General features: G+C 41.9%; 1 protein-coding gene across 5 annotated transcripts in view; it reads left to right on the top strand.

The window, feature by feature from the left end:
• Positions 1-26,503, top strand: part of MOB2 (MOB kinase activator 2) — a 113,465-nt gene that overhangs the window by 74,791 nt on the left and 12,171 nt on the right. Inside the window, exon 1 of one of the 5 annotated variants that reach the window (XM_032691145.1) lies at positions 7,044-7,231. The exons of the other annotated variants lie outside the window; for them this stretch is intronic. Within the exon in view, the coding sequence (XP_032547036.1) occupies positions 7,122-7,231 (110 nt within the window). The 5' untranslated portion in view covers positions 7,044-7,121. Of the gene's footprint in view, positions 1-7,043; positions 7,232-26,503 lie in introns of those variants that run through there. 5 annotated transcript variants of the gene reach the window in all.

A 26,503-nucleotide genomic window follows, 5' to 3' on the forward strand; every position in this document is an offset into this window, starting at 1 on the left:
ATCAGAGCATGAAAACTGGCTGTATTTATGTAAGAAGTTTTGGGAAAATGACAAGCAGGTTACTCATGCTCTGCAGTCCTGTGTGGCTGTGCCTACATAAGTGGGTATATCCCACATGCAGCAGGGCTCTCACTCGGGCAAGACTGGTAGACACAGCAAAGACCCAAGAGAGCTCTCTTGGGTGCTGTGAGAGTATTGTGGGTTCTTGTGTGCAAGATTTTGGATGTATCCAAATGTCAAGAATTGTCCTATAAAACTTCCAAAAAAAATTTTTTTTCAGTAGGTTTGCAAATCTCTGATTTAATATCCTGAATAAGAAGTGTTAATTTTTTTCAAAAGGCTTGAAATCCCTAATCAGCAGCACATCAGGTTTGAGGTTCCTCAAAGGCAAGACCTTCATGCTTTTACTTCCACGACTGTTTTGAAATCCAGCAGTGTAACTTCAGCAGAGGTGAGCCCCGGTGTTAGTCACCTTGGTCGTGTCTGTCTGAAGCCCAGTGTCCGTGTGCAGCACACGCCTTCGCACGCACACTGACCAAACAGGTTTTACTGCAGAGCTGGGAAGTGCCCCTCCTCTGGGCTGAGCTGCCCCAATGCAAACACTACTCATACTTACTCATTTGCTGAACGCCTGCTGGAAAATTTTTCATCTGTGTGATAAATTTGAACTCTTTCAGGTTATAAGTTAGGTACTTCATGGCATCCTTTACATGGCGAAATCCATGTTGGCCTCCTGTTGTTCTGATCTGTACTGGGCCTGGGTGGTATTAAGAAATCAAATTAGCTTGGATGCAGCATCTGTGTGCTGAGTTGTATGTGGAATGCAAATGTGCGCTCGTCTGGGTGTGAATCAAGTTAATTTTGTGACTTCTGGATTTTGTGGTCCTGCTCCTCAGAAGTAGCAGCTAAGGAGTTACTCTGTAAGTGCCAGGAATTACAATGAATAGTTTCTCATTACATAATGTAAGCTCTGCGTGTTATATTTTGTAATGCATGCCTGGAGAAAAATCTCATAGAATAAATTTCATGCTTATTTCGTTAATTGTTTCTCCCTGGTGCTGTCATCTAAATGTGACATTACCAGATAAAATCATTTGCTATACTGAAATGAAGCCATTCTTAGCACCAAAAAGGAGGGAAACTTGTATTTCCTTAGTGTTTCTCCATCTGTCTGGGAAAACTCTGCAAGTTCACTCCCAGCATCTCCCCTTTTTTCTTCTATCCTTTCCCACCCAAGCGTAGATAGTCCTGACCAATGACAGTGCTGACACAGATACCCTCCTTTCCTGTGCTGATTACACATTTGACTCCTTAGCCTAGGGTTTTGTTCCAATTTGCAATCAGGGTTTTATTTTCCATGCCATATTTAACTAAGTCTGTGAAAACAGTAGTCATGTTGTAAAACTTACAGGGAGAGTTCTGTATATATGTAGCAAGTAGCTCTGAATATGTTAAACAATCCCTGGGGAGAACTTCTTAGCCAAGTTTTACCTCTTTATATGAAGCTTGAGGTCCAGTGTATTTGGGAGAGGGAAGGAAAATAACAGGAGCCTTTCATTTTAGCTTTGCTGTATCAAATACATAGTGCACTAATGCTTCCCTGGAGTGTAGCCTAGTTAAACTTTAAAATTAGGGCAAGAAAAAAAGAGGAATGGTAAAATGTGAGATGGAATTGTCACTTGTGTTATCTCTGGGAAGGAACTAACAGCAGCTGCAATGGTATAAATTCAGCATCTCAGTCTTTACAGTGTGCTGTATGCACCCCGTGCAGCCTATCAGCAGGTACTCTGCTTAATAAGAATTCTTCCTTTGACTTACTTGGTGAAATACAGGTGTTGAAAGACATCTTTTTGGGCACTCAGAATGATAAATGCTTAGCTTCACTGGCAAACCTTCACTTGCTGCTGTTTTCTTCTCCCCCTTTTCCCCACTGGAAGAAAAAAGGGATTTTATCTTCTTTGAGATGGATATTGCATGTCACTTGAGCTCCAGTGTCACCTGGAGCTATTACCAGGCTTTTACTCAGCAAACTTTGTCTTTATGGAAGACACTTTTATGAGGATGTTAGATTTGAGTTGTTTATTTTCAAATATTTTCGAATTTATTGTTCCATTATGTAGTAGTGCCAAGCATATTGTTTTGCAAACTAGAAAGAGGAAAACCCTCTGCCTCCTGAGACTGTGCCATTGTAGTGTTTTACTGTTGTGGAATGAACTATGTAAGAAAGATATCGTGTAGAACTGCTTCATCCTAACTGAAAGAAGGTGCTGTATAATGCTATGCAACACCTTAGTACAGAAAGCAAATAACCTTTTTGGTGGAAAACAGGGGAGGCTTGAAGCAGAATGCAGTAGTCTTGGAACTTGCCTAGGATTCTGAATAATAACTTTTAATTATAGAAATTATTTTTATAACAGTGGTAAGTTTTTAGGCATCCTCTAAACTAAGGTCTGAATCTGATGCTTCTCTCCAACTCCATGGCAATTCTTTGACTCAGAATTTTACTTGCCACAAGCTCACCTGGAACAGCTGCTCAGGAAGCAAGTGTCCTTCCAGTGCATGTTTTGCAGAGAGCTTTTGTAATTTGAAGTGGGCTCACTCAGGAGGACTGACTGAAATGCAGGTGATAGAAATGAACTCTGTTCTCTATTTCAAATCACTTTTCCATGTAGAGACTGAGTGTGACCATCTCATCCTTTATTAATAGAGCTCAGGTCCTAGTTCAGTGCTGGTAGAGTTGAGCTGCTGCTTGTTGCTGCTTCCTTCAACACATTCATGTTCTTCAGCTTTGATCCATACACACTTGGTGAACCTGGCTTAACTTGACATTTGGGATTTCAGAACAATAGATGCACCTACACACATCAGAAATACAGTGCCTTTGAGATCACGATTTCTGTTTGGTACATATGGTGGCATTCACTCTTCCTTTGGTTTTGTTTTTTTTTTAAGTGATATTCGATGAACCCTTCATTCTTTTCATTTTGTGCATCCTTTCCAAAAAGCCTTAATATAAATATAACTTTTTTGAGTTCCTAGTGGAGCTTTACTGATATTTTGAGCTAATTTGCTGTTCTTGTTGCTATTGATTGTTTGTTTCTCATGTTATGGATGAAATGAGAATATCGTTTATCATTTTTTGCTCTCTGCCTGTTGTAGAAAAAAACACCTCATAGTTATTGATGAAGCCAAAGGCGATTGCAGGGTGGACGCTGACTTGTCACTGTTACCAGAGTTTTCAATAAAGCAGCAAATGTAGGCACCTTGTGACTTACAAGTGTGCTACTCTTAAACTCAGTCTTCTATAAACAAACCTCCTGCAGTGTGTGTGACCACTTTGCTAAGGCTTGTGTCACAACACTGTTTGTGGCTAGGAAGACCTATTTCTCCTGCTATAATCTCAAGAGTGGAGCTGAACGCATACCTTTGAGATCTTCTATTTCCCTCTTCACTATGACCACCTCCAAACTGCTTTTTGAGATTGAGACAACTTGTCTTCAGCCTGTCTTCTGTCCAAAATCCATGCCTTTACTGTTGATACAAAGCAGATCTGCTCATGCCATCTGCTGCTGTGTGAGGATGACAAAATGGAGAGCAAATGTAATCTCAGTATAAATACAGTTTAGTGTCAAGCTAAAAGATAAAATGTTCTTGTTGCTGGTTTTCAGTGGTTCCAGAGACCTGGGGGTATGCTGTGAGGTAACTGGAAAGGGTACTTGGTTAGGTGGTAGCAGGACACTAAAGTCAAACAAAAGGGCTAATGAGCTTGCAAAATTGAAATGTTATATGTCAGGCAGGGACACACAATAAACTTTAGCTTAATTTAAAACAGAACTTTACAGTGTGATGCAAGACTTCATATCTATACATATAAGTGCTGAATTGTACCTTAATCAAAATAATGGTTAGGATTTTTTTCTTTTCTCTGGCATTGTTTGCTTGTCTGGGTTGAATACAACTTGCTTTCTTTGCCAAACCTCTGGGTACTAGTATATATCCCTGTGGTGGCTGCTTTACACTTTTTATGGAACAGTGGAAGGAGCAAATAAGTATATAATTGTTAACTGCTGCTTATAAGAGCATTATAAATACAAAGCATTATTCATAAAATATATGAATATCACTCCTTGACTTGGTAGTTGGGATCAATGTAGAAAGCTTTCCATGAGTGTACTGTAAGCATATATAGTCATATGTAAGTGGGTGCTCTTCCCAGTGCACTGCTGTGCCCCTCCTCTGTGCCATTGGTGATGCTACTGTTTTGCATATCTGTGGGTCCAGTACACATCATAAAGCTGTTGGTAGGTCTATTCACAGATATTTCTGTTAATGTTTCAGTGATGATTTCAATACACAACTCTGATCCTTCAAGGCTGTCTAGAGGGTAAGGTATATGCTAGAAGCAGTTTGCTGCTGCTGAAGCAACTTGGGCCAAGATTGGATCCAACAGTTGGTAAATCAGGCGATGTTGAGAAAGCAAGTGAAAAAGAAGCTTCCAGTGGTTGTAAATAAGCAGGATTTCACATGGCTGTAAGACACACCCTTAAGGAAGTGCAGATATGCATCCTTCAGAATATGCATAGGTAGAGATCAGACCAGCAGCCATGTTCAAATAAACACATTGGTTGTAGATGGAGTACTGCTCTTTCTGGGTGAAGTAGCTCTCAAGTAAACCCATTTATATCTGCAGATTTGCTGTAAATTGTGTCAAAGTGTGAGAATCTGTACTGCACGTGTGTTTTAAATTATTTATGTTGACGCCACATAAATAAAGTGTGTGTGCTTAAGTTGTGCTTCCTATAATCACCTGTTTGATTTTTATTATTATGAAGCATTTAAGATTGACTTTGAGATGCTGGGTTTTCACACAACTTGCATAAAATCCCATACAATAGGTGAACTGTAGCATGCAGTTGACCCAAAAAGGGGATACTGCTTGAGTAGAGGAAAACCGATAGATGGAGGAAAGGCTGGAAATGGTGCCACGGAGACATACGGTTGAGGAAAGCAAAAGATAAAGCATTGGTTTGATGAAACAGGCCATTTATGTGCATCAAAGTAAGAAGATACCAGGTTTGAAAATTGTATTTCAATTGATCTATCAGTTTTAACAGCAGAGCATCAGTTCCTAACCTGTATGAGATCACAGAACCTCTGTCTCTGAAGAGTGACTGTTTAGCAGTCAGATTCATGGAGAGGCCAGCTTCCCTAGTACAACTGTAATACCACAGAGCTGCATTTATTTTGGTTTCACCCCTGGATTTTCCTTTAATTTACTTTGAATAGACAGACTTTTATTAAAACTTAAGCTGCTTTATATCACAGGCTTGTTGTTTTTAAGGTGGTTCTTCAACAAACAACATTCCCTCTGTGTGGATTTCCCTGGGGAATAAAGCAAGGGCAGCTGCCCTCTTGGCAGGTGCCTTTCCTCCATTTGCCAGGATTCTTGCTTTTTAGTGTTACTGTCACAAGTCGCTGTTACCGGGGGAAAAGGTTGAGTGAGCATCAGATTTTTCACGGATTGGATAATCTTCTGTATGAAGTGCCGAGATGCAGCACGGAAAGCTGAGCTGTGTTCAGCTGCAGGCTTCCTGTGTGCTATCAGTGAAGTCATTACAACTCTGTCTTAAGTGGATTGCTTGGAGAGTGGGAATAAAAATACCTCCTGCTTCACAAGGGTGTGGAGGCCTAACTTGGGCATGCAACTAAAAGTGCAGAGCTGACAAACACCACTGTCCCAAGTAGGGACTGAGTAGTGACACATTATTCCTCCAAGTTGCATCACGTGCCTGTGGTTTCTTGGGTTTGTGCAAACAGCAGCCACATTCCCAACTGCTTTGACCAAGTGATGCTGAGTTGGTGACGGCAGCAGTGTCATTGTTTGTGCTAAGTTTAATTCAATGAGCCTGTTGGCCTGTTTACAGGGGCCCATTCAGTAAATGAACTGGAGTGCTTGGCTATACCTGTCTGGGGAAGGGCCCCTTCTGACTGCAGCCTGCATTGGAGGTGTATGTAAAATAGCAAATCCCTGTTTTCTCTGAGATGTCGTGGGTTGGGTTTTAGCCTTTCAGAATAAGTGATGTCCTCAGGGCTTTGTGTTCTAGGTCACATTATACCACACCTGTCACATTTTTTGTTGTGATTTGGCTCTAAATGCTACATCAGCAAGCTGTGGGCACAGCTGCCCATCCAAAAGGGGCACGAAGTGGTGCTTTTGTGTTGTGGCTAAGGAGCTGGACAGACAGTGCTTTTCTAAGGTCTGTTAGGAAAACTCATGGCAAAGTGGTTTCTCTGGGTAAAACTGCTGGTGTGTTACAACGGGCCTTGTGTTTGTGGATGCTGCTTAATCCCTTGTCCTCTGAGAACCATTACCAAAGTGCCTATTTGTAACTCTGGTCACAATGGCAAGGCAGTTCTGGTTTTATTCTTTTTTCTGCTGGTTTTATTCTTCTTCACCCTTCCTGTGTTTAAGCCTCTCTGATAAAAGTCTTGATGTCATTTCGGGGCTGACCTGCACTATGTAAAACTGCTCCTGGCAGACCGTCTGTAGCTCTGCTCTTGGGTTAGCCCATGCCCTTGCATGTCGCAGAGTCCTGAGGGCAGCGCAAAGCCTTGCTCACAAAAGGCATCATTATTCCCGTTTCTCACTGGGAGTCCAGCCTGGCCCCATTACGGACGGGGCCCGTACTGCAGACAGAAACAGCGGCGCGCCTGCCCCGTGTCCTGCTAAGTCAGGCACCGTCCTACTTTGCCTCGCTCGCTCTCCGGCTGCCAAGAGAAGGGGCAGAGGATTGATTGGTGGTGGTGTTGCTGCTTGTGCCGCGCAGCCGGCCTCGCCGGGCCCGGGGCGCTGCCTCCCCCCTGTCCCAGCCCCAGGCAGGGTTGTGTAACGCGGCCGGGCCCCGCAGCCCCGGCAGAGCGCGGGGGCCCCTGGCCGGGCCGGTTCGGGGCAGCGCCGGCCGGGGCGGGGCGGAGGAGCGGCGGCACCGCCCGCCCCCAGCGCCATTGGCGGCTCCCCGGCGGGGCCGGGCGGGGGCGGCGGCTGCCCGGGGACAGCGGCGGGGAGCCCGGGCCGAGCTGTGTCCCCCGCTCCGCTCCGCTCCGCTCCGCTCGGCCGTACCATGGTCGGGGATCACTGCAGCCTCCCCGGTGAACGGCCCGTGCTCGCCCAGAGTCCCAAACCCGGACTAAGCTGCAAGATGGTCCTGCAGGCGGTGGGCAAAGTGCTGCGGTAAGGACGGCGGCGGGCGGGCAGGGCAGAGCGGCTGCCCACGGGGCATCCCGGGAGAGCAGGGAGATGGAGCTCCAGTGAAAACTCCGTCCCGGGCGCCGGGCGCTGCTCAGTCCCGCTCGTGTGTGGAGGAGGGAGACTGCTTTCGGGAGGGTGGAAGTTGGAACGGTAGTAGGTGCTTGGGGAGAAACATTTGTTCACCCTTAGCACTGCAGTCAAGTTTTGTTTGTGCTTTCATGAGAAATGAATTTCCAGGACGTAAGCAGGCAGTGAAGGTCCTGGCTTGCCTGAATAAGGAGTCCGACCAAGATGCTGCATATGCTTTGGCAAGTTTTCTACAGAAATGTTGTAAGATGAGGGGAAAAAATTGCTCATGTAGCTCAAAAGGACTTGTGTGAGCACTGAGACGTGCATGACTACTGAGACCAAAACCAGACCAGACTCTTTGGCAAAGGATGTGCAGTAATATGATTCGGAGGAGTTCTGACCCGTTCTGGTTGGCAGGGAAAAACGTCACCGCAAATATTAGGATTAGCAGCCTTGTTCTTCAACAACTGCAGCTTTTTATTTTGGTTAAGTATGTACAGATATTTGTCTGGGATCTTTGAGGAATGGCAGTGCTGCTTCAAAAAGGAGCCTTGTTCCTTCAGCGTTGTCCCCGTTTCCTACTGTCTGTTGCCAGTTGTTAAATGTTTGTCAACAGAAACATTATCCCTCTCTTCCTCCCTTGACTCATGTCTCTCCCCGAGCGACTTTAGGGGAGCAATTTATTAAAGCAGAACGTTCTGCTCACAAAGCGGCTGAGCTCTGACTGGGACTTCAGCTGGAGGAGTTCAATGGGCTTGAAGCAGGCTTGGTGAGAGCAGCTGCTTAGAGTTGCTCTTAAAGAAGTCCTGTATTGCAGTACTTTTTTTTTTTTCCATGTTAAAAATATTTTCCTGTAGAAAACATTAGTTTAAGGAATTCAGGTCTCTCTTTCAGCTTTTTAACAAGTTTAATGTCCCTTCTTTGCATTTTTGGGGGGTGTTGTGTCTATAATTCAGTATGGTGTTACACAGCTGGTCATATCATAAAATCCTTTGGCCAGCGGCTTGCTATTCATGCTGTGAAGCTTTTGAAGTTTTTGGTAGCTGTTCTATTGGCAGCACTCCCAGATGTAAATAGATGGGTGTCTCTGTAGAGAAGAATTGCCAAACCTCCAAACCTTTTGTTCAGCATCTATGGCAGTTTATTTTAAAGAATAGGTAAGTTCCTGTGACTTAGCAGTAAAACATATATTTTTGGTTTATGCAGTGCACACGTTTTAAAAAATGTAACTTAACTTCATCCTTTCTTCTCTTACTGGAGTATGTGCAGAAATTGTGCTTAATTTTATTTACCTTTTTTTTCTTCTGATATTTATTTTCTACATGTACTGTAATCATTTTGTGAAAGCAAGAAAAAGCTGTTGTCACACATGAAATGTTTTGGGCTAGGGAATTAATAGGATAACTTTATTTTGCTAAGCTGTTACTAGAGGGGGGTGATTACTATTTTGTAGTACAGTGGGGGGTTTTTTATGTGTCTTTTCATACTGGGTTATCATCTCCTTTTGCTCAGAGTTAGAGAGAAATGTGAAGTCACAAAAAATTTCTTTAGATGCCAGACTGTTTCTCTTATTTCTCTTTTTGAATCTGCTTCAGATGCCTTATCTGACCTTATGTGTGTTACTTCATCTTACTTTGTTCTGTGAAACATGAGCTCATCCTAGTCTGCAAAGAGCTCAGGCAGTGTAAGAGCACAGGTAGCTGTGCTATCTCTCTAGCTAGGAGCCCAGGTAAATCCCAAGTCCAATCAAAGTTTTCTTATTGCAGAAATTGGGTATTAGTACTTAAGGAAGTGTAAGCCCAGTCAGTGATGGTGAAAGAAGGAACCACATGGGACCTCATTTAGGCCAAAAATGGTGTGTGGTTGGTGACAGCTGTGGTGGGATTTCTCTGAACAGAGGCATCTGCAGCTGAGTTTCGTCCGCATTATTGTTGGTAGATAAGAGCAGAAACCTTAAAAGACATGGTTGAATGCAGAGGTGCAATGCCACCCCAATACAGAGTGACCCTTGATACATTGTAGTCATAAGAAGTTAAATGAGATTGTATCCCACATTACTATAATGGTTTACCATCTCTTTCAGAGTAAGAGTAGGACAAAGGGTTATCAAATACCACTTTTAAGCTTGGCCACCTGAAACTCTGCTGATTGAGTTTTCTGCAGTCTGTACAGAGGATGAATCCATGCTAAACTCTGCATGCAGTGATTTTTCTTCTGTTGATCAGGCCATCACCAGTGCCTTGGTGATGAGATCAAAGAATATCTTGCTTGTGCATAGCTTGGTGTTATGAACAGCCCACTGCATTTTAGGCTCTTTTCTTGGGCCTGACTGGGAACTGTCATCATCACAGTTCCCTTCCAACCCTCCATAGACTGCCAAGGAATTGTAGAAATTCACAATGGACAAGGGATATAGTGCCTGTCTTCACTCCAGATTGCCTCCATTTCTGTCTCTCTCCTGGTTGTGAATTTTAAAGCTCAGTTGTTCGTGTACAGTATTTAATCAGTTTGATTCCCTGCATAGCAGATTTGTTGTATATTATTTACGTGAGTTGTGTGTAGTTACAACCCACTCACTTGAAGTTTTTAACATGCAAGTTGTTTTCATTAGTTAGTGGGTCCAAGGTCTCCTGGCTGCCAGATAGTATGTGTTTCACACACTAGTAATAACAACTAATAATAACAACTGCCAAAAGAGGAATCAGTATGTGGAAGAAACAAGGAGGGAAGTGTGAGGAAGCAGAAAGACTTCACGAGAAGCAGTAGCAGCCCTGAGAACCTGAGAAGAGTTTAAAAGAGCATAGGGAAAGACAACTGAACTAGAAAGGAGGAAAAAATGTAACAAAAGCAACAGATGTGTTCTCAGTCTTTCTTATGAATGTTTTATGAATGCTACTGTTAGGTTTATTGCTCTTTTAAATTATTAGTGATTCAGCTATGAAGAACTCTGGAGATGCTTGTATCTTTCATCATATTGGTTAGTAAACTGTGTTTAACACTTCAGGGATAGGATCAAGGCTACTCACTTGTAATGATTAAAAAAAATTATAACACCATTAGAAGAGTGTCATCTCCCCTTTAAATTAATCATAGCATAGCTGAGAAGAAGTTGTGTGTATTCTTTAGCACAGTGTTTAATTAGGGCTTTCATTTCACTTATGTTTTTGAAATATCTTAATGTCATTTTTTCTCTCTCGTGTAATGAATTGTGCAATTATGTAGGCCATGGTTAGAGAGGAAATAAAACTAAAATGGGTGCAGTTTTTCTGTGTTTGTTATTTTGATTTCTATGAGTTGGTTGTTCTGGAGAGAGGTAGAAGGAGAAAGGGAAAAGAGTATCATGTCAAAACTTGGAATATTATTCTCTTTTATAGCATTATTTCATTATTTGTTCAAGTATTTTGTGGCACCACAGATTCCCATTAGCTTCCTTGCAGAGGTGTGTGTTTTACTGGCCTCAAGCAGTACAAGTGCAAGGAAGACTTGGGTTCCTGAGAATTGTCCCCTCTTTGGTTCCAGCAGATAACAGAGCCAGCCATAAGCATTTTTTGGAACTGCCTGCTGATGATTTTAGGACACAGTGTTTACTGCCTGTGCCAGCCATCAGTCCTGGTTCAGGCTCTCAGTGCCTTTGCTATGCCCTGGAACTTTGGGTCCTGTGCAGGCAATTTTCGGAGACTGTTCCTCATGCAGCTTCATACTCAGTGCGTTTCCTTTTAAGTCTTCAGTGAAACCGAGTCCCTCTGGGATAGTTGACTAATAATCAGTGATACGGTGGCAGGAAAGAGGAATGGTGCGGGCTGCAGAGTTGTGATGTCATTGTGTAATGTCTTTTGATAAATTACAGTATGGTTTATATGTACACACAGTCCCGGATGAGTGTGGGAATAGATAAGTTAAACCTCCCCTTTCTCATAAGAGCTCCCTTTTTACAGCAGTGTGCAGGGATTGATTTGGATACCAACCAAAACAACCAACCCAACCCCGCTCTTTTTGGGTAGGTGTGCCATTTGGCATTACTAATAAAGTGGAATTTTTAGACGTGCTTTTCCAGAGTGTAGTAATTTGTCTTCAGTGATAGTGTGATAATGATTGCTTCAGTCAGATAAATTAGCAAGTTTCAGTTGGCATTCTGGATGTTGCTATGTATTTTTATATCTAGCACTTAAAATTTTTTGAAAAGTTAAATTCCTTCTCTATTCCTCAAATAATTCATAGCAAGATCAGAAAGAAAACAGGTTAATTTTGATACTGTGTTCTGCTTTTTTTTTTTTTTTTATCATGCAGAGTTGTCTTAAATGTGTTTATGAACCAGGACATAGGTTGGTAGGAGCAGAGGGTGTTTGATGTAGCTGCCTCCTCTTTGCTGCCTTGACTCTTATGGCTGAAGAAAACTGTTGTCCATGATGCTTGTATGTATCGACAGGATCAAAGCAAATATTTAAAAAATCGATCCTGTTTTATTCTAATTTAGGTAGAAACATTTTTCAGTAATTTAGTCCGGTTCACAGTATTAGAAAGTAATTAGAAGAGCCTTGTTTAGCTAATCTGATTAATGGGGAAGGCTGGGGACAGGCAGAAGAGAAGGGAGGGAGGACAGTGTGCAGGGAAAGGGGCTTATAGGCAAAATGCTCTTCAGAGCCATGTTGGCTATTTTTATCCTGTTCTTTTTCTTTCTCCCTCCCACAACTTTCCATTGTACCGAAATAGTTCAAAATGTTTATGGTTCAGGGCAACTGACATCACTGGTTGTCGTGCTGTGTCTTGCTGAGTATTTCTGTAACAGGAGCTGATTTCTCATTCAGTGATGGCCTTTTGGGACACTCAGCTGCTCGGAAAGGACTGATGACACTATGGGGCAGTGACATCTTGTGCTTTGGCAAGGTGTGACCGTGCAGGAGGGACTCTGTGGTAGGTCTTCAATCTGTATGTGACAGATTGACATGTGTCCTTTCCTCAGGACAGAGCAGGGTGCAGGAGGCAGGCCTGCATGGCATTGCCAGCCTCGTGGACTCACTGGGTTGGGATGTGCCTGTTGGAGAGGCGGCTCTCCCTGCTTGTGCAGACAGATGTTCTCCAGCATATGCAGGTAGCAAAGTCTCTTCTGATTGTAGCTACAAAAGTTGTAGTGCTCTGCTTGAAGTTCAGACCCACTGGGAGCTGTCAGATACCTCTGACAAAACCCAACTGGGGCCCTTGCTGGAGCTCAGGACTTGGAGCTGTGCTCTGGAAAGATGCTTTGTCTCTCTGGCAGTCCAGTGAGCCATGCACTCCTCCATTGCTTTGGGGTAGTTGTCAGTCTGCTCACTTGTATTTGCTCTGGGAGTGTCATGACCCTGGTGCACTTATGAAAGTTAGTGAACCATGTACAGTGTATTAACTTAATGAAGAAGTTGGTGTCTTTCTTCAGAGGTATTTACAACACTGAGTTGTATTTTGGTTACATGTTCTACATCCTGTGAAGTGATAGCCAGAGGGAGAGGACTGCTTAAATTCTTCTCTGTGTTGAAATAACCCTCTAAGGTGTCTCCAGAGGTAGTACAGGACGGGCCCCTGCCCAAGGTTTAATAGCATTTTCCTCTGGTTTAGGGGCAAAAGTATGCTTCTTTTTTTCCCTGAAGATACCTCCTGGACACTTTACAAAGAATAGAGTTGATTATAATCTCGAACTTCTGAAATTATTCACCCTTCTTTTATCTTGCTTCCTTGGTATGCATCTGTTTCGTTATAGGATTTGTTCCAGATTTTAGCTGCTTGTTTCAGCCTGGAAGATTATTTCAGTTTATATATGAGCAAAGTATGAGCGTGCAACATTCATCCTTCTGGGAGTTGCCTACAATTTCTGGTTTGTCTCTTTGTTTCCTGTGTTGCAATAGCCCATACCACCGTTCTCTGGTATCTCAAACCATCTGTGCACCCCAAGGCCTTTACCAGGTAGGTTTGTAGGAGAAAAATATTCCTCTTGTAGAAGAGCTTTTTTCTCTCACCTTTCTTGATGATCTTTTTTGAAGAGGTGTGATGTTAGGAATGCGATCTCCCACCAGTTGTTGTCCTGTCTATAAAATGGCTAAGACAAAATGTATTCATTCCTCTATCATACATCTTTCTCTGTGACTACACCAAAATCGAGTGTGTTAAAGCACTTTCTTGTTGAGGGGGATTTTCTAATCCTTTTCTTCATCCCTGGTGCTGTGTGGCTCTACAGAATTTTAACTAAGACTGCAGCAGATTGCTGTCAGAGAAGAGATGTTGCATTTCTTTTAAGAGCTGCCAGCACCTAGTCTCTGGAAAGAGAAGGGGATAGGATGTATGGATTAACCCTTTCTTCTAGCTCTCTGAAGAAAAAAAAACCACTTCTTGGAGGGAATGGAGTCCATTAACACCAAAGTCAGGTTGTTTGAGCTTGTCAGAAAATGCTGCTCTGTTAATTTTCCAAGTTCTTTTCTGTCTGGTACTAAAATAAGTTTACAAGTGCTTTTGCTCAGATAGCAGGGACTGGTGGTAGCAGATGCTCCCGAGGTGAAAGGAACATTGTGGATGTCTGTGTGATTCCTTTTATTTTTGAAAAAGGAAGAATCAGCAGTGAATGCACCTGTCCTCAGAAAGGCAGATAATGACAAAATGTTAAAACTCTTAGCTTAATATCTGGCAAAAAAAAAAGGTAGTCCTGGCACACCATACAAAGTACACAGATTTAATGAAGAAAGAAGGCTTGGGTTTCTTCACTGGTGATTTTATGTAACTTCACACAGAGGTGAAGTTAGGGACACCTTGGTACCTCCACTCACACTCAAGACACTCAGATCTGCTATTCAGTCCAACGTGTCCATGCATCCCAGACTCAGAACACCAAAGCCTTACAGGGATAAATGCTAAACATCAGCAGGATGCATTTGTCACGACAGGGAAAAGGAAAACTGAGATGAAAGAGGCTTTGCTGATTCTTTGTTATACAAAATCTTCACTTTTGAAGCGACTACCATATTTCTTCAGAACAAACCTATGCAGAAAAAGATAAAGCCTGGGGTCTTGAGACCACCATCTGTGTGGGACAGAGAGCAAACTGTTATCTGTTGTTTTGCAGCATACAAAGATTTTTTCCATGCTTACGTGTGTCATTCAAGTCCTTAAATTTTTAGATCCACACATTTTATTAGCAGTTGAGCTCACTGTTGTTAAGTGATTTCAGTTGCAAGCCTTATGAGAGGAATTCCTACTGATTTTTGAAGTAGAGACTTAAGTATTTAGAATTAACTGCATTGGCCAACAACAGTAGTAAACTCTTCTGAGAGAGATTTCTTCACTATCTTTCATTTCTTCATAGTGAAGCTGCTAAGCACACAGGCAGTATGGCTGCATCTCTGCAGAACCAGCAGGAACTGTTGGATAATGCCAGGAACTGAAATGGGGCTTCTCTAGTGAGCAGTGTGGGCTGAGTTTGAAGAGAGTCAGCTGGTCAGGACCATTCCTTGCTTTGAGGTGTGACATTGCCTTTGCACTGTGTTTTGGGGAATGTGTTCGTCCAGGCTTGTATGAACTTTATCAATTGCAAATCCACATGAGCAGCTAAAAGAGGCTGCTTGTCATTTGCACATGCAACCAAGGGAATGAAACAAATTCAGCACACAACTGTGTGCACCTAATTTTAATATTTATTTTTGTAAATTACTAGTGTTTCTTAACCAATTTCTTGGCTGTGCTTTCAGCATTTAATTAAAAGAATGAATTTGTATTTCAGCAAGCCCTTGGAGGTAACACTGTGAATTTTAATATATCTATGGGGGTTTTTTTCCTGGTTGCTAGTGAATCAGTGAGTGTCTGTAAAGGTGCTCTTACTTGCTTTTCAGTCTCCTGTGACTTATCTGGAAAAGTAATAAATTAGGGTCGGGAATCACTACTGTCTCACAAGCTAATTAACAGTGATCTAACTGTACCAGTAATTAAACTATTATCCACTCTACTATTTTTTTCAATCAGTCATTCAGATGTTCTTTACTTTGGCCCATGAATCCATTGCATTTTTATTTTAAATAGATTTTCTTTCTTTCTCTGTTATACAGAAAGGAAAACTTCAATGTGCGGTTTTCTAAGAAATTCTGAAACCGCTGTGTGTTATTGATGACAAAACTGAACAGAGCATTGCATCATTCTGTCACAAAATTTTAAAAATTAACTACATGGTTACATTAGAGAATGTTTTGTACACATCATTTGTTAATGAAAGGTACCTAATTAAGATAATGCTCTGATTATCCTGTGAGGAGGAGACACACAATTTATACTTTCCAACTATTGGTTTCAATTTTTAAGTTTAACAAGACAGTTCATACTAAGACTGAAAGGCACTGTTTCTCATCATGGGATCTGGTCTAAGGCATGCCAGGAGAGGTGAGACTTCCCTGAACTAACTTTGGTTTAAATTAAAGCTAAGATATTAACAAAAGGGAAAAAGGAATCCATTTTTGATCTCTAAAGCTGCCATTGAGAACTGACCTTGACCAAAGGTCATTTCTAGTAAATAAATATCCTTCCTAATTGCAATGCTGTAGTTAATTTAAAATGTAAGAGATGAGTTTGTGAAGCTTGATACAGAGGATGAAAATTTCAGGTGGGGTTGCTTCCTCACAATTAGTATTTCATTGCCCAACCTGTTCAATAACTGATGACTGGGTAGGTAATTGAATTCCCCATAACTGTGTCTCAATGCAACAAGATGCACGTATGTGTTGGTACACAGGCTTTAAAAGTGAGCTGACAGGTGCAGGCACGCGAAATTGCTGATGAATAGTGAAAACAAGTTGATTTTTTTCCCATATTATATATCTAATTGAGTTTATGTTCTGTACTGAAGCTCCTGCAAAGAAGGCCAAGGTGTTTGAAGTAGCCATATTGTTGCCTGTGTCTCCATGTACACTCTCAGTTGTGGTGTGCCCCAGCACTTTTCTGTCCTATTAAACCCCATTTTTTTAGACGTAAAGCAAACAATGTTTTATGTGAAGGATTCGGCTGTTGAAGTCTTGCCTGCTGTGTGATTACATATAGATGTCATTTTCCAAGGTAGAACTGTAGTAGGAAGGCAGGTGATGAACTTACTTTCACTCTCTTCCCAACATAAATAATTAACTTATCCTTCCAATGCAAGATACTTTTTGTGCCTAAATACTTGTAATTTACCCACTCCTGTCAGAAGTAAAGATGATGGTCCTTTACTGTTCCTTGCCTCTGGGGAGCTGAGGAGAGAGACAACTGTGACTGAGCTCAGCTGCAAGCTAACGTGTTGCACCATGTTGAGAAATATTTGTCTGAGTACAGACTCTGGGTGAGTATTCCCATTAGGTGTTTGGGAATGTCATGCAGTCCATATTGCCTTCTTCCAGACCGTACAGTGTAACTGTGAAATACATCCTTAAACATTTTTGTAGACTTGTAAAAGTTGCGAATTTTAAAATTCTGTACATTAAACATTTTATGTACCTATCTTCCTAGACAAAGTATGTAGGTAAGGTTCTGAACTTGGCCTGCATATCTAACGTATTTTCTTTGTTGCATGTTTTCTTTAGGCTACAGTCCTTAATACTAGTTAGTGTTGTCAGATAATTTTTTGTTGCTGTTGTACGAAGAGAGCTTGCAAGGCAAAAAGGCAGTGAGGAAAACTGAAACACTTTTTACAAAGACAAACCTGTGTGCACCCTGGTACTCTCTGAACAGAGCAGACTGTCTGCATTTGTCTATCTTGGGCTGTATAGCAAGAAGTGTGATTGCTGAAGCCAGGTTGCCATGGTGAAATAATTCCCAGCAATTAAAGCACAGTTCTATCCTGAAAAGCAACTCTGTGCAAGCTATGTTGTGAAATCCCACATTTACAAGGCCATGAGGTTTCCAAATCAAACTTGCTTGGTTTAGAAATAAAAAGATAGCTTTGCAGTCTGCCAGCTCTACAGACTTCATCAGGGCTGGAAGATAACAGTGTCTGCAGTGATTTATGTGCTCTGTTGGTGAACTCCCTCCCCACAAAGGTGGACCACAGTGTACTGCATGTGCTCTTCTAGAGAGATAACGGGGCTGCATCAGAATAGCCAGGAGGAGCAGTTGCTGCCAAAACTTGAATGTAATGACGTAGAAGTCAAAATAACTCTGGTGTTCAAATAGGAGAACAGAGGAGATTAGATAAATCCCTGCTTAAATTAGTAAATGTGTCTGAAAAGACATAGGGAATGGATATGTTAATTGAGAATTTTCATTGTTTTTATAGTACATTCACATTTTCTTTCCATTTGCAGACTCTAAAAGCCTTAAAAGAGAGACAAAAGCTTCTTTTGTCAATTTAAGTTTTTCCTTGTTCTTTGCAAGCAGTGTTTCTGGCCTCCAGAATTTCTAATTGTCTGTTGAAAAAACACTGCTCTGAATATAATAATAAACCTGACAGATCTCTATTTATCTTCCCCAGAGTGAAAAGGGTGTTAAAAGCTGCCCAAAACTTAGTTGCTTTCAAATCTTGGTGCAGATCACTGGTTCTCAAGGCTCTGCATTGTGGGTGACCTCCCCACTGCAGCATATGGTAGAGAACCAGGCTTTCCATCTCTGCCATTGTCTGCTCTCAGTTGAGAGCAAATTTTCTCCTTTCTCTGTATGTTTTAATTAAAGAAATTTAAGATATGCTACAGATCTCTGCCTTGGACAGAAATGTTTTCCATTATAGACAAAGAGCTCTCTCTGCTAACTTCAAAAGGTCCTTGGAGAACTAGCTGAGATGTAAATATTTGCATATGGAGATATCTGTGGCCAGGTGAAATGAATTCTGGTCCTACTGCATAGCTGCAGTATGGGAGTATATTTAGCAGTGGAGGATGATGTGGAAGCACTTGTGTTGCTAGAATACTAATGGCATTTTTCCTTTGAGGGAGACAAGGATACAGGAGCATCCTTATCTTGGTACTGTGTATGGGCCTAATGGATTTGGAGTGTTTGCCTGGGGACTAAAATGAGCTGCATGTTAACAAGACAAACCCTAGAACACAGAACTCCAGCCTGTATTTTCAGCTGATGAATGGCTGGGCAGAGATACCCTAGAGAGTCAGCATGGGATGGCCTCTCCTGTCCCTCAATGCCCCACACCAGGATCTGCTCTGAGTGCCGTTCTTGGGAAGGAGGAGTTGCAGTCAGGGGAGCAGGGATTTGCCTTCCTTCTGCTCAGTTTTGGCTTCCTTTGTCAGACAGTTTGCTAACTGGAGACTTAAAATGAACAAAAACAAAGCCAAGAACCACCACTCCATATCTGTCACAGGCTCAGGACTGGGCACTTCTGACGCAGGGTTCTGCTTTGTGGTTTGTTCTAAAGCATTGGATAAATTAGTTGTTGCAACACTTAATCTATGACCTACTGAATCTCTGTTACCACAGACCTTATTTGGCTCCACACAGAGCTTTTGAAAATAAACTTTAGGAGAGATTTGTCCTATTTCACAAATCACCAGAAATCTTGACTGTAGTAAGTTGCTTAGGAATCTTGTTGAGGCTTGATGTTGGCACCTCCTGGTTTGGGTTTGTGCAGGCTTTTTGGCACCAAGGTAGAAGCGAACATTTCAAAATGAAGAACAACTGCGTTATTGCCTGGGTAATTTTGTTTCTTCTACTGAATTGTTTCTTTTAAATTACATCACTGGCTCCTAGAAATAAATGATCGGTTTGTTTCCCATTGGACATCACTTCCTTGGTGTCCCACACAGCCCCTCTCCCAGGTGTGTTGTCTGGAGGGGAACTGGGAGAGTGCAAGGACTATACAGTCAGAAGGCCCTTCCCAAAGGCAGCCACAGAGGCTGGATACCTCCTTTCCGTCTGGGGGAGGAGTTCTGGCAGGTACGCCCACAGAAGAAAGGAAACTCTGGTCCAGTGTGTTTTACCACAAGAATGCACTGTGCACATTTTTGTAGCATTAATTGAGCTGTTGCATGCCTGGCCTTGCCTCTGCAGCCATTCTTCCCAGAGCTGCATTGAGGAGAAGATGAGGGATCCTGAGTAGCCATACCTGGGCAGCAGCAAACACCTGGGAGTTTCAGCAGTGTAGTTAGTGTGCCTCTGACACACCATTATGGGCAAACACTGAGCTTGTGCTGGGAGGTCATGTGCAAGGGAGGAGGGAAGAGGGGAGAGGAGTGGAATCGTAGAATTGTTTAAGTTGGAAAAGACCCGTGAGATCGTCAAATCCAACCATAAACACAGCATGGTCTAGTCCACCACTAAACCACATCCACACATCATAAATGCCTCCAGGGATAGTGACTTCAGTGCTTGATAACTCTTTTGGTGAAGAAATGTTTCCTAATATCCAATCTAAACATTGAGGCCATTTCTTCTTGTTCCATCAGTTGTTACCTGGGAAAAGAGATGAACCCCTTCTTGCTACAACCTCCTTTCAAGTAGTTGTAGAGAGTGATAAGGTGCCATGATGCTCCTTTTTTCTTGACCAAACAAACGCAGCTCCCTCAGCTGTTCCTTGTAAGACTTGTGTTCCAGATCATTCTCCAGTAGGTGGGTGGGAGTCCTACAAAAGGGAGCAGAAAGGCCTGATGTACCAGAGACATGGCATGTGCAGGTGCCCCATGTTCTCCTTGCTCTGCCAGCGGCACCAGCTGGAACTCAGTTTGGCCCTACAAAATGTTTTGGGCTTTCTGTTGGGAAGCAGCACTACGAAATAATGTTATGGCACTTGTCATCCTTAACATGCCTGCCATGCCTTGGCACCGACTGTTTACAGCAGAGCATCCAGAGGCCAAGCAAAGATTCCCTTTTAAGGCCAAGAGCCACTATGAGAATTCAGAAGAAAAAGTTTCCCTGGCATGTAGGGTACATTCTTCTTTCCTCCTCCTCTTGAATAAACTATTAGTAACTTTTAAAAACAGAACAAGAATGAAGAAGCAGGGCCAAAAATGCTGCCAAAGACATTTTATGCTGCGCAGCCCCCTTAGACCTGCACAGCAACCAAGCCCTGGAGCTAACCCAGGGCGGGAGAGGGGAAGGATGAAGCTGAGATCAGAGGAGGCTGTCAGAGACCTGGGGCAAGAGGAGATCAGAATGGAGACTGTCTTAAAAAGTTTAGTCTCCTTCCCTTCCCCAGCCTGGGAGAAATGGACTGTCCACAGCACTTTCTGAACAATTGTACTGTATGATGCACCAGGATTTGGACTTGCTTTCCAATACCTTGCACAGCTTCCCTTCCCGTGCTGATGTTCTTTCCTTCCCCAATCCTGCATGTGGATGTGTACATCCAGGATTTGTGTTCTGGGTGTGCTGTCACATGGCACTTCCAGCTGAAGACTTAGCAGTGATCTGGGTTAAAACAGGACATGGGATTGCAGAAAAATCTCCACAGAGGTGCTAATCTTGAGCTGTTTTAAAGAAAGAGGGGAAATACAAATATTATCTCTAGCTTTTTTCTCAAAGGAAGGGCAGCTCTACTGATGTTCAAATGAAGCTGTTATTCCCCTTTTCTTGCATGTTGTACAAATAAATAAAGACACTGAATTACCAAGAAGGGATTTTAAGCTGCCTAGCACTTCTAAGTTTCCAGTTCTTGCTCTTAACTTTGGAGAAAAGACTGTGAGCTGGTGAGGTAGGAAGCTGGACAGCCTTCAAGACTTTGTTCTTGACCTGTGAAAACTGGCGTAACCTCCTTCTTCATTGTTCTTGTCACTAGGACTCGTAAATTTTAGCTCATAAAACTGTTTCCTTCCTGCTATGAATGGGTTCAGGACTCCCATACTTACGCAGAACATTTCTAACCAGAAACTAACTGATAATTTCTTTCCAGTAAAGGGCCACAGAAAAAAACATCAAGGTAAAAAGTAAATCCGTGAGCAGCTGACCCGATTTTCCTTACAAAGCTGTAGCCTTCTGTGGATGGCTGAAATCGTTGCATTTTTCCTTTCTGCAAAGGGAGTAGATTAGAGGGGGAGAGCTTGCATGTTAGAATTTTTTTACCTTAATGTGTTGTATTTTGTTCCACTCACATCGCCTTTGACTCCTTACCCAAAGAAGGGAAGAGGAGAGAAGCTAAAATGCAAATGTCCAGTATACCTTTAATTTTAAATTATAAAAACCCTTATTCGCTGGAAAAATTGAAACAAAGTGTTCATAAAGACTGTTGTGTCAACAACAAAGCTTCTAAAAGACACTGTTAAATTGTTGGCCTACTGCCTCTCTAATTTTGTCTTTTAAGAAGCCAACCCTTATCCTCAAATTACCAAGAAAGTGGCTTTTGGCAGGAGTAATGATTCACTTTATAACACTTCATCAGTGGAGGATATTTTAAAACACAACACTTCAAAAAGAAAGAAGAAATTACAGGATGAAAAACTGAAGGCCCAGATAGTTTGATACATCTGGTAGTTCAGTGTGTAGAGGTATACCTGGAATATGGTGTTGCTGTTGGAGGCTGTAATCCACATAAAAGTTTTTAGTTGGAAATGTGCCATTTAAACCCCAAACTTTTCCAGATTGTGAACTATACAAATTGTAAAGTGCAAACCAGGTTACTTGAAAATAACCCCCAAACCTTCAGGTGATTTTTTTAAAATATAATTTAGGGACACATCTGTGGGCACCTGTGTTTTTGATCTTCCTTAAAACAGATTTTTTTCTTTTTGTGCCACTTCTGCATGCATTGCTGTGAACTGGGGGGTTGTGCTCTCCTCTGACCAACACTAATGGAATATGTCACAGCAGGATTGTCAACAGTCGAGACCTGCTTTCTCCTGATTTGCTGGGGATTGCTGGGATTATAGCAGTTAACCTTGTGTAAGGAATACAGTTGCTAAATAACCCCCTCAAAACCACATGACATTAATCACAAAATATGCATCTTTGTCCTTTAAGTTTTGTGATCCATGGTGGTTTTCATCCTGACAGACCCAAGATGACTTTTTAGTTTTAATGTTTGCAAACAGGGAGACAGATTTGCCATGTTAGGCTTGTCAGACCTGGTCTGTCAATTTTCAAATAGAAATCAGTGTGTTTAAGACTTTACTGGAACCCAAAACCAGTGCATGATCCCAGGGCACAGAGTGGTCAGAATTTTGCCTGGAGCTCTGGTCATCATCACTATAGGGGCTTTTTTTAAGTAAACTTTTTTACTTTCAACGGTTACTCTTATTTCTGGTACTAAACCCACTTTAATATGCCACACTGAAAAGAAAAAACTCACTGATTACATGTATTTAAAAAAGAAAAAAAAAAACCAGCCACTCATCCCAAGGACAGTTAGTTATATGTGAAGGAGAGGAGGATCAAAGTATTGTAATTTGTTTTTGAAGAGATTTCAATTTCAGATGCAGTGTAAGAAACCACACAGCTTGCTCGAGACAGCAAGAAATTATTATAGCTGTGCTGGTTTCCTCTGGAAAAAAACCCAAATCCTGAATTGGTCGAGATAATTTAAAATTGCATGATCAGTTTAGGCAAGGCTGGCATTTAAAATATCGCTAGCATTCCCTCTGTGTGATCAGCCTGGCAATAAATCAGATGTGCAGGACCAGAACCATGGATGCCTGGTACAATTCCAAAGTTATACATCAGGTTATGAAGCACGTCCACATAGTAGTGGTCATTGTGTCTCTGATACTTCTTCAGCTAAACCAGATTGCTCCACGTATGCTTCTTTCCAAACAAACCATGTTGGTTTACACTGAAGCACATCTTTAACATTTGTACTATGAATAAACTTTGAACCTTAGAGTCAAATTCCCTCAAAATGATTTTAAAACTAAAGACTTGGATGGTGCTTTAAAGAGCTCCACAGTGCAAAGTTCTTTAAACTAAGAAACTGCTGAGCATCTGATCAAGAAGGAAATGAGAGATTAAAGGAGGATCTTTATTAACTGAGATGGGGTAAGAAAAAAAGCTGGGAAATTGGCAGTTTTACTTGATCTTAACAAAGCAGTTAGACTAGGGAAAAATATCATCACAGACCACTGGGCCTGTCACTTGGTGTGGAGTGTCTTACACATCTCTTTCTCCAGGCAAGCTTCCAGCTGCTGTGTTTTCTAGCTGAACACAAGGCTGAGTATGGAAGCCCTGCTAAGAGCATTAGTGACTGTACTGTCTTGGACTGGAGCCAGTTTGCTGAACCTTCTTCTAAGACTTTAGATGAGAGTGATCTCTCTTCTGCCATTTCCCATCACTTTTCCTTCTCTGAAACGTATTCGTGGGTGTGACTTGGCCTATGGCATCATATTCAATTGAGTGCCTAAAACCAAAGACAGACCTATCCCGGGAGTTGTCTGAGGAATTAGTTTGTGCTCTGGTTTGCCTGTCAATAAAAACTGCAGAGTGCTGTCTCCTTGGATTCCTTAAAGATGTTTGTTCCCTTGGTAGTTAAGCACTGATAGACAGGATTTGGTCTGTCCTCTTGACACACCACGAAAGGGCTGCGTAACAGCTCTTCCTCCAACTGCTTTGGTGATACAATTGATCTGACATGGACACGTTAAGACAAATTACCAGAATTCACTTATTTTTGAAGAAAGACACTTGTAAACATGAATCAGGACTTGGCATGCCTATAGCTGTGTTTTGAAAGGTACTGCTCTTTTTGTGGTCTTCAGTTATGTTTTCCCATAAACAAGCATCTACAGGTGATGGATTTTGGTGTTTCCTGAACAGAACTATTGTTCTGGACACTTCAACATTTTTCATATTTGTGTAATTTAAACATAAAATGAAAAATTAAGGAAGGCATCTTGAATGTTCACAACAAAGGAAATAACGGATGCTTTACTTTGTGCCTTTGGAGTTGATTCCAGCTGGTGTTTTCTTACAAGTCTTTGAAAAAACAGCGAACTTAGGGGTGAGTAGAGGGAGAGGAAGCCAGCTCCTAAACTTTACACTTTTTGGTAATTCTGGTAACTGTGAATGTGTGAGCTTTGATTCATCTAGAATATGGAACTATCATTTATTGATTCTTAATCATGTGTAATTGTGTTTCTAAACCAGGTTTTTTTGTACTGCTGTAGGCTTCAGCTTTGTAAGTTTGTAAAAGAAGTGCTTTAAGTGTGGGCTGGTACTGATAGTTTTGAAACTAAACCCACAGCTTTACAGCCTAGAGTGAATATGACTCAACTAATTTGAGTAAATCAATATAAACTAAGTTCTGCTTAATTGAGGGGGTGTGCATGATCCAGTTCAAAATGACGTTTTTAAGGCTGGAGGGTTTTTTTTTAGTTTTTACTTACAGTATTCGTGCCATGTAGTGTCCCAGCTGCACTGCATGGAGAACACAAAAATCCGCTGGTGTAAACAATTTCTGTGGTCTTGCTTTAGCTCTCAGCAGCTGCAAAAGGTTAACAAGTTTGTTCTGCATATGGTGATGTGATATGCAGGTTTCTGTGGTGTGAATAAACTCTTTGATAGCAGTGATTATGGGCATTTTGCAGGTTCAGTGATGATACCCATGGGTCAGGTTCTTTTTAAACCAAACCAAAGCTTTGGAAAGGGGCAGAGCATGGGATTCTTCAGGAAGCTTCTGTTTAAAGTACTCCAGTTCCAGTACAAGGCAATTGTGGAAAGACACAATTTTATTGAAAAGACACGAAGTGGCTGCATGTACTAATCTAACAGAGAATTAACATTTGTGTGGAAATGTGAGGTTCTGGTTTTTGTAAAGGAATAATGTACGGTTGTTTGCAGTAGCAAACTTGTGAACGTGTTTAGTGTTGAATTTTTGTTTATTCTCATGAAATGAGGAGAAGATGTTGAAGTGAGGGTGAGGCGCACACCACTCATTCCCATGTGATGGAAGGCTTGCCTCAGTCTCCAGTGTCTTGCTTCCTTCTGTGGTTTCCCTCCCCAGCCTGGCTATGACAGACTGTCTTTGACCTCTTTGTCTCTCTCTTCCCTCCTCCACCTCCTCTTAGAAGACTGTTCTTAGCTGATGTGGCACAGCCCTAACCTGGGGCCCTTGGTTTAATTATCCTGAACTACAGCAAAGACAGAAACTCTATCCAAACTACTACTCACTGATAACTTTTTTCCCTGAGTGTGGTTAATGTGGTTTGTCAAACCAGTCTCTGAAGTTGAAGGTATTTTCTGCATGATTGTTACTGGAACTATAATTTTCTTTAAAATGAAATTATCCTTGAATGCCTGAATCCCATCCCCCCAAACCAAACCGAAAAACCACTAAATGCAGCAAATGCAAGTGTTTGAAGATGGGAATAGTTAGCTGACAATCAGGAACTGTTATCTAACTGAGCATCCCTTCTGTGTTAAGAGCTTTGTGCTGGGGACCAACTGACTTCACATGTCTTAAAACATCCCCCTGTAGAGCAGCTGTGAGAATTAGTCCAGGTTACTTCACTAAATAAATGTAAGTGACAAATCTTGCAGACTACACTTGAATTGGAATGCACTGCCGTGGAAAAAGGAGATGTGCAGGAGGAGTTGAGCACTGAATTTCTTTTCAGCAATACTGGATTTAGTTTATTTTCATCCTGAATTTGTATTCTTTAAAAAGATGTTTCATGCCATAGGCATCTTCTCTCTAACCGTGAAACCTACGTTTGTCATTAACATAAGGAAAGAAAGTGTGACCATCTGTTCCCTGACAGAGACCTGCGGTGCTTTCTGAACATCTGTGTAAATGTATCGTGACAGTGTAACTGTATATTGTGCTGCTGTCACTAAGCTTTCCTTAGTTTTTCCTTGATGATGGCCTTTCCAAAATCCAGAAGTCCCTCTACTCTTAATTTACTGGTTGGAGACAAGTATGTCAAGACTCAATACAAGTTCAAGATAGTAAACAGTGGCAGTGCTGGTGACCCAAGTTATGGCATTGCTTTCCCGTGAAAGGCACATTTCAGTCTCTCCCTTCTGTGGTGTGGATGATGTGGACGATGAGTCTCTCTGAAGATGGGTTTAATTAACAGACCAGATCAGCAAAAGTCAAGCCTGCGTGTACCTCAGACAGGAACACACGGAAGATTATTTACAGTGTGTTAAGACCCAGAATGTGAGGTTAGTTTCCTTTGGATAGGATCTGGATGAGTTTTGACAGCAAACTTAATGCAGTTGTCTCCAAAGGTGGTCTTGTCTTGGCTTTACCAGTCCTTAAAAAACACTTTAACCAAAAAATCCTGATGTTAACCATGTCCTGGCATCTCCTCCTTGTATTCATGTGATAGTGCACAGCCTGTA

The sequence above is a fragment of the Chiroxiphia lanceolata genome, chromosome 6, assembly GCF_009829145.1.
Source record: "Chiroxiphia lanceolata isolate bChiLan1 chromosome 6, bChiLan1.pri, whole genome shotgun sequence".
Lineage (NCBI taxonomy): Eukaryota > Metazoa > Chordata > Aves > Passeriformes > Pipridae > Chiroxiphia > Chiroxiphia lanceolata.